Source organism: Temnothorax curvispinosus, unplaced genomic scaffold, assembly GCF_003070985.1.
Source record: "Temnothorax curvispinosus isolate PA1 unplaced genomic scaffold, ASM307098v1 QBEX01013818.1, whole genome shotgun sequence".
Lineage (NCBI taxonomy): Eukaryota > Metazoa > Arthropoda > Insecta > Hymenoptera > Formicidae > Temnothorax > Temnothorax curvispinosus.
The window spans coordinates 85,194-99,112 of NW_020223598.1; the positions used below are offsets into that span (position 1 = coordinate 85,194).

At 38.2% G+C, this 13,919-nt stretch overlaps 1 protein-coding gene across 1 annotated transcript in view; it reads left to right on the top strand.

Moving 5' to 3' along the window:
* Positions 1-928: 928 nt before the first annotated feature.
* LOC112464030 (Y+L amino acid transporter 2) overlaps positions 929-13,919 on the top strand; it is a 16,516-nt gene continuing 3,525 nt past the window's right edge. The window contains 7 exon segments of the mRNA XM_025030798.1: positions 929-1,022; positions 3,654-3,901; positions 4,301-4,547; positions 11,163-11,288; positions 12,757-12,895; positions 13,032-13,155; positions 13,500-13,745. Coding sequence (XP_024886566.1) covers positions 944-1,022; positions 3,654-3,901; positions 4,301-4,547; positions 11,163-11,288; positions 12,757-12,895; positions 13,032-13,155; positions 13,500-13,745 — 1,209 coding nt within the window. The 5' untranslated portion in view covers positions 929-943.

The window sequence follows — 13,919 nt, forward strand, 5'->3', positions numbered from 1 at the left end:
TCGAATAAACGAATTGAGAATCGAGAAAATATACCGTGCATTGTCTAGTGGCACGGCAAATAAATGTAAAAAATTGTATCAAGTGGATTGCAAAAATAATTCTCCGAAGACTAGGGAACCCTGCAAGCAAGTTCCGACGTGCCCCAACGAGCACGAAGTACGGATTTGCTCTATTGGATTTCCATTGAAAAAGAAGCCTCGCAATTTTCTGTGCCTCTTCGCCGTTTTTATTTTGCTTCAAGAATTTATGCTTACCCTCGCGCCATAATAATAATTCCACCTGTCATTGCATTTGCTACGTGAATAGAGCTTCGGTCAAATCTACTAGGATCCGTTTAAATTCCGACGCTGTAACTTCTCACATTCACGAAATTATATCCGCGTTCAGTCTGCGTAATAAAAAACTCTCTCCAATTACCAATTTATAAGTATTAATAGCGAAAAAGGATACGATCTCCTTTGGTTGCTTCCTCCGATGATCCTTATCCGTTTTCTGGAATAAGGAAGCAACGAATAAGATAACAATTTTTTTATCAACTCTCTAATGTTACATTTTTATGAGAAAAAAGTATTTAGAAAAGAAAAGGAATTGTTCTCTACATTTTTCTCGGCCAACTAAATCGTATATTTGCATCGCATAAATACACAGAAGAACGCTTGACGTTTCCTGATATTCTCCGAGGAAACAGCCTGATGTATTTACGAGTTTCTCATCCGGGAGTTCTGTGATAATACGGTCTAGGTAATCGAAAAGCGAACGATCGGCATATCAGTAGAATCAACGTGACGAGACGACATTGGCAGTGGTGAAGCGCGGTGTGGGCTCGCCAGTCGATCGGCGAATCGAACGATCACCAAACCAGAACAAAGTGGACTAAAGTAGAACGATGCTTAAAGTAACTTGTTTTTTTTTTTTAGAATTTCATATTAATGAGCACGATTAATGAGCGCACGACGGCAGGCATGCTGCACCAAAGAACAGGTTCTCGTCGAGACAGGTTGTTTGTCGGGTGACAATAAAGGTGTGTATCGATGATCGCGCGTACGATTGGCCAGAAGTCTGGCCCGATAAACGCCAGATGCGTGATAATGACGCAGAATTCTAATTAATTTCGCGGTTACGGGTGTTTACGACTCAATGCGACTCTCGAAAACGCACCTTTCCCCGTCAGTCTCGCGACCGCACCCGCGACGACGTAACGTCGTCGACTTCGATCACATTCGAGGTAAAGTTACGCGAAGCGCATGAATAAATGATAGAGCTACGTGTAAAGAAGCGTTATAACAGCAACCAATTTTTCTCGTTATAGTGAATTCGCAGATTCGCGGAAAGAATATGAAATTGGAGAAAACAAGACAGAAAACGAGATAGCATATAGGTAATAATAATATTATTATTTCGTCTCTGTGTCCTGTTATAATATTTGTAATCCGCTTTGGCCAATCGGGGAAGAACGCGAAGCGGAGAAAAGATCGTCTCTAGGATTCTCAGATTATAAATAAACAAGCAAACATCTTATTTTCAGACTTGGGTTTGTAACGTCGTTTCGTTTAGATGTGTCGCGATACATGGCCGTAGCTCACAAAGCTTTCCTATATTTTTTCCTGTTACGTCAAGCTGTGCTTATTAAACGTGAAGAGCCGTTAAACTCGCATTGTGTGTTTTGTGCGCCCGAGTAAGTGCTGTAAGTATTGCGCGAATCTCTAGGTAACATTAACGTAACAGTAAAAATTATATTAATAATAAGCAGCGAAATAGAAATCATAATTATGCCTTGTTAGAGGAGTCAGAATATTATCTGCTATATTAAGAAACACGTGCGACGTATACTTCTTAACATAGTAGATAATATTCTGACTCTTCCACATAATTGTAATTTCTATTTCGCTGCTATTATTATTAATATAATTCTTACTGTTACGTCATTGTTCTGTTATATGAAGAAACACGTGGTATTTCTTAATACAGCAGATAATATTACAAGCATAATTATGATTTCTATTTTACTGCTATTATTATTGATATAATTTTTACCGTTATGTTACCACAGCAAGAGAGAGAGAGAGAGAGAGATTCGCGTATAGCAGATAATATTAATATTACCACGGAATTTTTAATAACTCTCCTCCGTTCCAAATATCGACTCTGTTTTCGAGATCGCAGCCGTTTTATTCTTGCAAATTACGATACTTTTTTTTATTAATATCGGCATTTAAGGGATCGAAGCGCACATTTAATGTCTATATCATTCTGAAGAACCTATTATAAATCGTGCAGCTGACAAGGGCGACAAGGTCCAGCCAATTTTCTCGCAGGACGAACCTGTTGCCTGCTGTGTGTTATGAGAATCGCAATGTTGTCCGAGAAATTGGAGTAAGGGCGACCTTCCGTCCACGTGGAAACCTCGTCGATTCTTCTCCCCGAGATAAATCGACGCCGTTGGCTGTACGAAAGAATCGTGTTCTCAGTCGTTCCGCTTCGCGCGATTGTCAGATGCATTATTCAGGACGAGAAGTCTTTCGGGAGGAATTTCATCGGCCATGAAACACGGGATCGCAATTTATATACATGCGCGCCGTTCTATCCCGTTACTTAGAACCAATGAGACTCGCAACACGTTATCTGTGCCATGAACACATCAAAAATAAAGCGCGGAGATTCATTCTCCGCGGGTCTTTTTGACGTTTTCATGGCGCAGATAACGTCGCGTTATCTGCATTCTGCTAGGAAATGCTAATAACGCTACCGAAATAAGATGTTGGTCTTCAAATATCTCGTAATATCTCGCAAACAAAGATGCGCGAGCAAGAATTTTTGTTGCGTCGAGAGGAAATTTCTTCTGAGAAAAGAAACAAATCTTTAGGAGGTAAAGAACGTTAAAAATACGCGGAAAGAAGGAACGAGCCTGCAGCGATTTACTTACGTGATTCTTGCGTGACGGGATACGATCTCCTATAATACAATCAACGATTTGTTATTCTAGCAGCGCGCGGAAAATCAGGGTAGAGGGGTTGTCAACTCGTTACATAAGACATTACACTATCGTTGCACGTACACCTAAACAAATTGCGACACTCTTATCCGCACGATATCTCTAAGGCGGGACTGTTGAATGGAAAAATGGGTACCCTAATAGATCCTGCTGAACGTAACAGCGACAAAAAATAGTCACTGATAACATAAATTACTATAAACTTTACAAAACTTCGAGCGATCTTTTCGGTTATTCTGTCGCGATGACGAAAAAGAAGTTAAATACAAGTCGATAAGACGCATATACGGGCAAAAGCACGTATACGGGCGGTTATTTCACCGCGCAGCAGCTTTTGAAATATGTAAGAAGAACGTGTGTTTCCATGTACATTAATTTGTCAGTATTCACCATGGATTGATTTTAATTGCACGGCGATAAAACTGATTTAAATTGCATTGCGATGTCGAAAAATACTCGTATATTCGAAGTAAGTTCGAGATATCGTGACAATAGGTTCGCTCGTAAGTTCATTTATTCTACATACGTCTGTAAAAAATACATCTGTAGGCTGCCAACATTGATTCTATTTTAGGCAATGTTACAAATGTCACGTAAAATGTAAGAAAGAAATTTGACGAATGCAAGATTGGAAGATACATGGTTTGTTGTGTGTTTCAGAAAGAATGTCGAAGTCAGGGAGCATCAAAGATGGCGAGAAGGGGCCCTACGACCCGGTCCCTACCGCCGAAAAGGCTAACGACGAGATCAAGCTGGAGGCGAAAATGTCACTTCTCAACGGTGTCACCGTCATTGTCGGTTCTATCATCGGTTCCGGCATTTTCGTCAGCCCGACGGGTGTCCTCAAGTATACCGGAAGTGTGAACGCGAGTCTTCTCGTTTGGACGGCGTCCGGGATTTATTCCATGGTATACGCACAATCTATCACTTTCGTTTCACTGGAAAACAATTTTTCAATTTTATCGTTCTGCCTATTTTTTTACTTACAATTCATTGATTTCTCTGTTATACCTGATGCCAATGTATATTGATGTAATTAAAGTGGCAGCAAGTATCTCGATAGATTTACAAATGAGAAACGATTCATTAATAACGATAACAGTAGTATCTGTACATGAATAAAATTAATTCGCATTGTATTCGGAATTTGCGACGTGCCGGGGCTCATGCGCCGTTTCCTCGAGTACCGACATAAAAATTCAAATTAATACAGATGCAAATCAATCCTGGCCAACACGTTTCAAATGCAAGAAGTTACACATGTATATCAAATTAATTTCTTGTTATACTTGCACGTTTTGCGACAGATAGGGGCTTACTGCTACGCCGAGCTCGGCTGCATGATTAAGAAATCGGGGGCGGATTACGCGTACATCATGGAGACCTTCGGGCCCTTCCTGGCGTTCATCAGACTGTGGGTCGAGTGCATGATAGTACGCCCTTGCAGCCAGGCCATCGTGGCCTTGACTTTCAGCGTCTACGTCCTCAAGCCGCTTTTCCCGGACTGCACGCCGCCCGATGACTCCGTAAGAATGCTCGCCGTCTGCTGCATATGTAAGTAGGTGACGAAAAAATCGTAGACTCCGCGGCGCGACACAAGCGTAAATGCCAGTTCGGAATGCCGGAGCTCTCTATTAGTAATATATCAGCGAAATAAAGCAAAGCGAAAGAAAATTATGTTTTTCTTTAGGTTCACGGGGAATCAAATAAACATTTCGATCCACGAAATAAGTCTAATATCAAATACATGCTTATTAAAAGAATTACGCACAATTTACGTATTTAGTGCAGAATCGATACGCTTAGATTTTTCTTTTTCTATAGAAGCTGAATGAAAGAGGATTTCGTAATATTGTTCGCCAGCGTAGATTGAATCCTACGTTCGTAGAATTTTCTCCGTTCGCGCGACTCCGTTATATTAATTTATTCCGCGTAGTGCGTAGCAATTAGTATCACGCGACCGAACGTGGGTTTCGCGATCTGCATGCGGGGAAACGCAATGTGTGCGATTAAGTTTATCGGAGATACTTGTTGCACGCGATTGCAATCAAAGCGGGCGCGACGCCGCCGCTCCTATGCGACGAATAATCACGGCACAATACCGCGGCCGAGGATTGAACCTCGCTGGCTCGTGCGCGTCCGTCAGTAATAACGGGTTTCAAACGGGCCGACGTAACGTAGCCCGCAGAAAATTCGTCTTTCCCACAGCAATCGTGCCCTTGATTGCGTAGAATGTCATCCCGGGTGACTTTGATCCCCCGTCTATGATCCTCCGCTCTTCCTCTCTCGACCGCGCTCCGTCCCGCAGCGCCGTTCATCTTCCAACTTGTTCTCAGGGCCCTTTGTATCGTCCGTCCCGAAAGACAAGTCCGTCTCGTCGAGATACCATGATTTATCATGCGTCGGGTCTAACACCCGATTAAATTAATTTATTTCTAATTCATCTTCCTGAGAGATTCGTCCCTTCATTTATTAATTTTTATTTTACGCCCGTAGATTTTGTCTTCAACGTTCAGTTTGTTTTCTCTTTCTCTTGATTTCAACTGAGAACTTGATTGAAAAATTGAATCGCGAGCTTGTAGCAGATCTTTAGCACAAATCTTATTCGGATAAAAATAATAATTTTTATTTCATTTTTTTAAATCGACAATCGTTTTCTTTGTGAGTTGATTCGCTGATTGTAAATTGTGATCGTGAAGTAAATTAGTCTCGCAATATCTATTTTCCAATATGTCTTTTTTATCCATACAAATTATAAAAAGATATTCTATGTTTCCTTATTTAGAATGAAGAAATCGTATTGGTCGTTAATTTGCTGCTTTTTCAGTATTATTTGCAAGATGTATATCTTTAATATTTCATGACTGCACATATTTTTTTCTTCAAAATGTATGTAAAGCAAAATGAAACCTATATATATATATATATATAGCTAATTATAATTAACCCTTCGCAGAACAAGTGGAGCTTTCAAGACCCACTCGATATTTCCATTTCGAATTTTATGGAGATTTTACAGACTCATAAAAAAAAACTAAACAAGAATCATATATAACGGTATAAATAGATTCTTAAAGCCTTTGAAAGTGTACTTGAATTTTTTCAGATTTTTTATGGCACCATTACAGCTTGAAAATCTTAACTGGCGTAAAAGACCCACTTGTTCGACGAAAGCAGCAGAATTACACATATTCTGCGAAGGGTTAACGATAAATAAATATAAATCGCCATTTTCTTACAAGAACTCGCATAAGTTGACACAGTTAGCAACAACTAGTAAATACAAAAATAACTCTGATTTTTATAGGCAACGAGATGATTCGGCTAACACCTTCGAGCAAAAATTTATAACGAAAATATAAAGTATTTTTAAGCAATGAATAAAAGATTGAAGGATCTTTGCAGCTTTCTCTTGATTTTGCTAGAATCATTTGGATAAATGTCGCGCAAGTAAATTCTCATTGCAAGAGAAGCGCGTTTTCGTACGAAAAGAGAAATGATTTACCGAAAGCTTTTCCTCACTTATACGGCGACTTATTTGCCAGAACGTACGTATTACTCGGGAATTTATGATGAAACCACTTACGCGTATCCTCGAGGAAGCTGCGCACGTACACGGAATTCCCTGAGCAGTAGAGATCGACAATATTCTAACAGCCTTGAGCTTCCCTACGCCATGCATTTCGCCCTTGACGTTTTGTTTCCTCCGCTCATTTTCCAGAAAGGATTCAGCTATTCTTTTCGCGCTGCAAACAAGCGCGGCTCTATATACGCCGTTAGTTGTCGACACAGTAAATTACGAACAAGACATAAGAGTATTTAAGAAAGATACAACCTTCGAAATAATTTTCCGAAGTATAATACAGCGTTAAAAAGAAAGGATAGGAGAGCTAAATTAATTTGTAATTTACTAAATTTAAAAAAACAATCGCTCGAGTTAAAAAGCACGAAAGAAAGGTTCTTTTGATTTTTGCGTAAAATTATATGAGAACGCGAAATTTTACATGGCATCGTGCTATTCTGTTTAATATATTCGTTAGACGTGAGTTTTTGTTGACGCGAATATGAAAAACGGCACGTTCTTCGCGAGACAGAATACAAAAATATACGAAATTATATGAAATTCAAATTAATGTATCCCCTTTTTTAAACCAGCGATAATGTAGCATTGTAGCAAACCGTAATTCGCATTCTTTATATCGATGCGCGCAATAGTAATGATACCTTCCCCGATGCCGAGACACTCCGCTTTCCCTCTCCCACGGCGTGGAAATCGTGAGCGATTATGCATATACCGTGATTTTTATTCCCTTTCAATTTCCGCGAGCAATCGCGGGAGAGACTCAGATTCCACATCTCTGCACGATCGAATGCCGGTTAATGACAAAAAAATTCGTTCACGGTCGCCGAAGGAATAATAAACAACCGTCACGGGACGGGGCGTATTCTCGCGGAAATTCGAGGACGCACGCAATTTTTCGCATGTTTTCCCAACTGTAACGTTCACTTTTTTCTGCATTTTTGAAGCGAGCATTAGATAAGACTATTTAATAATTATTCATTGCAAAAAGACAATTAAAGGAATGTAATTTTTTCTTTAATAAAGATTAATGTTACGCGATATAAATATAATACATATTTTTAGAAACATTAAATTATGTAGTGCATTTCAACATTTAGGCTCTATAAAAGATTAAATATCAATTATATATTAATAGGTAATGTTGAGAGATAACTAATATTTAATCAATAATTAATAATTATCTGTGAAATTAATAATTGATAATTGTATTTGCATGCAGTTGTTGAAATTGTCTGGATATCACCGGGACTGAGCAGTGTGTTCTTTTTAATAGCTCCAATTACAAGATACATCGAAAGATTTGTATAGGATACACGGATGAAGAAAAGTCTATTTTTAACGAATTCATTCTGCGGGCGAAGAGATACGTCCACGAGTAAGCGTATCGTGTTCCTTGCGGTCGCTTGACCGCGCATTTCTTTTGCTTCGGTATCACCCCTGCAGATCGCGTTACAGACACGCAAATGTAATTTGCATTTCAATCATTTTCCCGGGAGACAATTGACAAAGCATTTCCTCGTAATAAATATTTACGCGACAGACAAGAGTAAGCACGTAAATATTTACGCGAGATACAATTTCACAGATTTCACTTGTTGCTCGTAATTAAAGAAAAATATTAGGATATGTAAATAGTAGGATATAAAAATATCTACCATATCTGATATATATATGTATACAAAAAATGCGAGCATGAAGTCGTAAAAATATTAATGTAAGCCAAATATTAGATAATATTAGATAATTCATTAACTACATAAAATATTACCGCAAAACATAACGCAAAGTGGGACTTAAACGAAATGAGAAATCTATCCATTATTAAAATCAGTTTACCATGTAATAATTAATCTGAGATACACCTTAAAGGCTTAAATAAATAAGTTGATATGATTAATATTATGATATCGAAATAATAAATTATAATAAGTACGATATTTTTTCAAACTGAATCGTAACGCTAGAAATTTTTTACATTCATAATGGGCACGATTTTCGAAGAATAACTTTGAATGATTGGAAGTCAGTCGATCGTCTCTCGCTTCTCTCGAAAGATAAATTATATTTATTCTAAATTTCACGTAAAATTGCTCAAGAAAAATGCAGTGAGATATAAAGTAAGGTGTGGTTATCGACAACGTCGTCCATAAAGCTTTTCCGTATATATTTGAGGAAAATAAGATTCCGCCGTATATAGAGCTCCATTTATTCCTTATTCCGATAAATCTTTCGACAAACCGGGAATAGTTTTTCCTATGAAGGAAAATGAAGCGCGAATACGCTTGTCCGACGACGGGGATGTCATTTGCGAATAAATGAACACGCGTCAAATTTTCAATATTTATGACAGGTCTACTGAGCGTTTCGAAGAAGATTATAACGAAGTAATAGGATTCCGTCTTCGCACAGTAATCTACAAAGCATAAATTGCAATCTCTTTCTCTCTTTCTAACGAAATTGTTTTCCTATTTTTTTATTGTTCCGTAATACTTTGTTCATTAGATCTCAAATTACATATTTTAAATAAAATTAGAAAAACATACTATTAACATTATTTAATTAATTAATAAAAGTAGGTTATAATTAATGACGAATTCGCATCATTAATAAACGATTCATTAATTAAGCTAGCTATTAGAGTGTTTGTTTCAAATATATGTAAAAAAGAATGCAAATCACATGGAAGATTCTATGATTTCCATGCAATTTATGTGTATGTATACATAATATATGTATATGTATATCCACACACACATGTGAATGTTTAATTTTGTTTTTTGTACGAATAAACGGAATCCATTTCCATTTTACGCTAGCAAGTGATAGAAATCAATGACTAGAACGAACTTGCGTCCGCATTTTCTCGCTTCACTCGTGTCAAGTGTAACGATTCGCGCGGTCGAGCCGATCCATTAATCGTTATTCCTAATTATAACTGACACTCGCTGATAAATTCCAGATTTACCGCAACAAAGCATTCCGTTGCAAAAACGTTCCGTGATTTTGCCATAACTCTCCCTTGCAAGGTGATGAAATTTATATTTTAAATAAGTCAAAATTTAAAAGATTCGAGGATAAGGCCTTAACAGATCGTTTAAAACGGACTTAAATATAACATATGCGTTAACCGACATGTAATCACGGCGACACGTGGACGGTCAGTGGAAAGGAGACGATCGACGCAGACCAAATGGAAACGTCGATGCGAGACCGCTCGCGAGTCAAAAGCCTGATGGCAATCACGCTTCATTGTGAACAAATGTAATTTAATAACGTGACAACTGGCCACCACAACAGCATAATTCGTCAGTGGGGGGATTACGGGACGAAAAGGAAGGCGAAGGAAGGAAAGACAAAACCGAGAGTGAGCGAAGGGAGAAGGAAGGGGAGGAAACCCATAAAAGGCGCGCGAAGGGGAAAGGGCAAAGGGGAAGTCTCGCGATATTTCTGCAAGATGTTGCATCAGTCTCCCGACATTTCTTCTTCCTTTTGTTCTACGCGAATTCGTCAAGGACGCGGCACCGAGCGACGCGACGAGAGCGAAATTCGCTCGCCAAACTCTGCGACAAAGGCACGAAGTGGTTTATTGATGAATTGATATTAATATTATCCCCTCGTGCGAATCGAGCGTTCGCGATGACATTGTTTCTTAATTATGTACGTGTAATTCTTTAAGAAATAAAGCAACGAAGTAAAGAGACTGAGGCGAGCAGGTAGAAGTACAAAAAGTATTCGATTGAAAATCAAAGTAACCAAAATGTGATATGAACACGTTTCTGTCCTTACTTTAAATTATATTTTCAATATAAAAATATAGGAGAATTTCTCTAACAGAATTTAAAATATAAAAATGCAATAAAATTCATACTTAATACACAAATTATAATTTAGAATTATCGTTAAAGCAAGCATTAATATATTTTTTTGTAAAAATCAAATAAAGTTACGACGAGAAAATTATGAAAATTATCACATTTTTGTCGTTTTCAACTCGCCAATAAAACTACGAATTTATGTAACAATGTTCATTTTCACGAATATCGTTAGAAGAAACAGTTTACCAATCGACCGCAAATTTTCTCCCTTAATTTTGTAAAATAGATTCGACCACAAATTTTCTTCCTTATTTTCTATTTTTCCGGAATAGGTTGATAAAACTAGCGCGTTTCTTTTGCGTTCGTTAAATGCTGATAAAGTGATGAAATCATTGCAATCAGTCTGATTGAATCTAGCTAGGGGACGACTATAATGGCCTCTCTTTATCAAGTTTTCACATTAAAGTTACATAGCGACATAAATATTTCAAAATGAACGACATGGGACACGCGTGGCACGCGTAATCATACGCATGATTCTTAATTAGATTGACTTTGGTGGTCACTCATGCGAATCGTAATGGGTTCATATATCACACCTGCTGCAGGCAATGTATTGAGCTTGTTGAAAACTAAATATTTGATTAAGTCCTCGAGATGTCCTTTTCAATCTTGTTCTTGACGGAGGAAATAATCGTGTACACGCGTCGCAAATGAATACCAACCTGATTGCACGATAATTACCACGACTATTCGCGTTGATTGTTTCAGGTATTCTCGCTTTCATAAATTGCTGGGACGTCAAATGGGCGACGAGGGTGCAGGACGTCTTCACGTATGCGAAACTACTCGCGCTTTTCATAATAATCTTCACTGGAGCGTATCAGCTCTTCACCGGTAAGTTTGTTATCGCAATTATATTGGCAAGATCAAGTTTCGCGCGCGATAACTCGTAAAACAAATGTATGAGTTTGGAAAAAAATAACAAGAATAGGAAATGAAGAATATAAAGAGATTATTATATTCAAAAATATTAATTTGTTAAAATGACGCGCAAAAGTAACAAATGTGAGCAATGCAAAATGTTAATCCAATCCAAAGAGATAGCTGCGCTATCTGTTTTTAAGAAAATATTGCAAGCAGTAATATTCACAATATAGAATGCTAATATTTTCGTATCGCGAAGTAAGTATTCTCACGAAGGCGGGATTAAACACTTTCTATCTAATATCTCCAAAGTAGTACGCGCGATAAATTATAATATAGTACAAAGCAGATAGGCTAGAGCACGTTACGAGGTGAAAGGTCAACGACATAGCTCGATCGCGTGCAGTTTGCAGCGATTTGCAACGATCTCGAGTGATGCTAATCGCCTCGTAATCGGCGTTCTCCGTTTTTCGTGCATCATAAACTTTTCTCCAACCGCACGAACGATTTCACGGAACATCCAGGCACCGAAGTTCCCGTATATATACCTTCGACAAATCGAAAGAATTGATCTTGCGTCAGACAGACTTTCTCTTCGCGGATGAATTGTCTGGTCGATCGATAGTTCCAACAGTTTTTCGACACGCCGATCGTATCTCATCCTTTCGTTCTTGCCAGCGTCGAAGATATAAAATCACGAGAGGCATAAAAAATTAATTGGATAGACACGACTTGTTCTACGATGACGAGGATATGAGATCCCGTTAAAGAAAATTTCTTGGCAAGCACACCGACAACTGATTATCAAGAACGAATTCACTCTCAGATCGATCGAAAAAGCGAAATTTTGATAAACGTCCATATGAGATTTTGGACGAGAAATCCAACGGAAGTAGGACGTTTTTTTCAGCATCGTACTCTTGCCGGACGAGACAATTTACCCAATCAAAAAGGTGCGCAGGCGACGCGATGTAGTCGGTGTGCGTGCAAGGAATCGCTTAAATTGGACTATTCAGAGAACCAAATAGTTCCTTGACCGTGGTGTGCAACGATCGTTTCAATTCTGACGAAACTTTTCTTCGATCTTGCACGCCACGAAACTTCGTGCTCGCCTTTCGTCAATGATTCCGTTCAAAACCTCCTTCCATATGAAAGGGCTAATTAATAAGGAGACTAATTAAAATATTCTAATTAAACATTGAAATGTTAGAACTTGTTACTAAGACGTATGTAAATGATATCATTTTGTAGTCACGCGTTTCACGTATGCAAATAAATCAAAAGGAAATGTTACAAATTGGATTGTTAATTATACATTATATATGAAATTGTACATTAATTACATTGAACATTAATAATATTACAAATTAATTACTCTCTTTCAATAAAACGATAATTTTTTTACACTGATGGATGTCTTCATATTTTATTTTCTCAGGACACACGCAGTATTTCACGTTTGACAACAGCAACACGGAAGTCACGTCTATAGCCCTCAGTTTTTATTCAGGCCTGTTCGCTTACAACGGCTGGAACTACTTGAACTTCATAATTGAAGAACTGAAGGACCCCGTTAGGTGAGAACTAAAAGCCTGTCGCGCAATAAATTAAACCCGATTCAGAGGAAGTTCATAATTGAAAGTTAATTCGGCGACAATGGTCGCTGCAGAATTCGTTTTACTTCCGCACGCTTATAACCGTGCATTTATTTAGGAATCTACCGAAGGCCATCGGCATCTCGTGCGCACTCGTTACGATCGTCTACGTCCTTACGAACATGGCTTTTTACACGACCCTCAGCCCCGTCGAAGTGCTCGGTAGCGAAGCCGTGGCAGTGGTAAATAACAGCAAATATAATACTTAAAAGCGAAGTCTTTTAAAAGTCTTGAAAGAAATATGGATTAAAAAATGCAAAAGTAAAACTAAATTTTATCTTAACATAATTAAATAATTTTCATCTATATATTCCGATTACTATAAATATTCATATTTATTAGTCTACTATATTTATTTTAGTCTAAATATTCTCCGAGTAATATTTGTGGATTGCTTGTATGTATGGACTGATAATTTTCTAAAATAATTCCTTCATCGTTCAAAGCTACTAAACTGCGTTTATTGTTCGCGTGCATGTAATTACTTCACTGTTGAAAGCTCCTAAACTGTCTTTATGATCTGCAGACATACGCAAATAGATTGTTCGGCGTGATGGCGTGGACGATACCGGTTTTCGTGGCTCTATCTACATTCGGCGCGGTTAACGGCATTCTACTCACGTCCTCGCGGCTCTTCTACGCGGGTGCCTGCGAGGGTCAGATGCCAGAGATACTGACGATGATCCAAATTAACAGGTTGACACCTGCGCCCGCCGTAATTTGCATGGTAAACCGCTCTTCCCTCTAATTTGTAGGCTTATCTTACCGCGAAGTACAAATCAGTTGAACACCACGATATTGATTGGCGACATATCAATACATTACGTAAAATGCGTTTCCGATCAATAGCATAGTAACTTTTTGCTAGCAACGTAGATTAAAACCGTATGAATTTTGTTGGCGGGTAAGATTCTTTTTGAAGAATTAATTTCTGAAACGTTAAAAT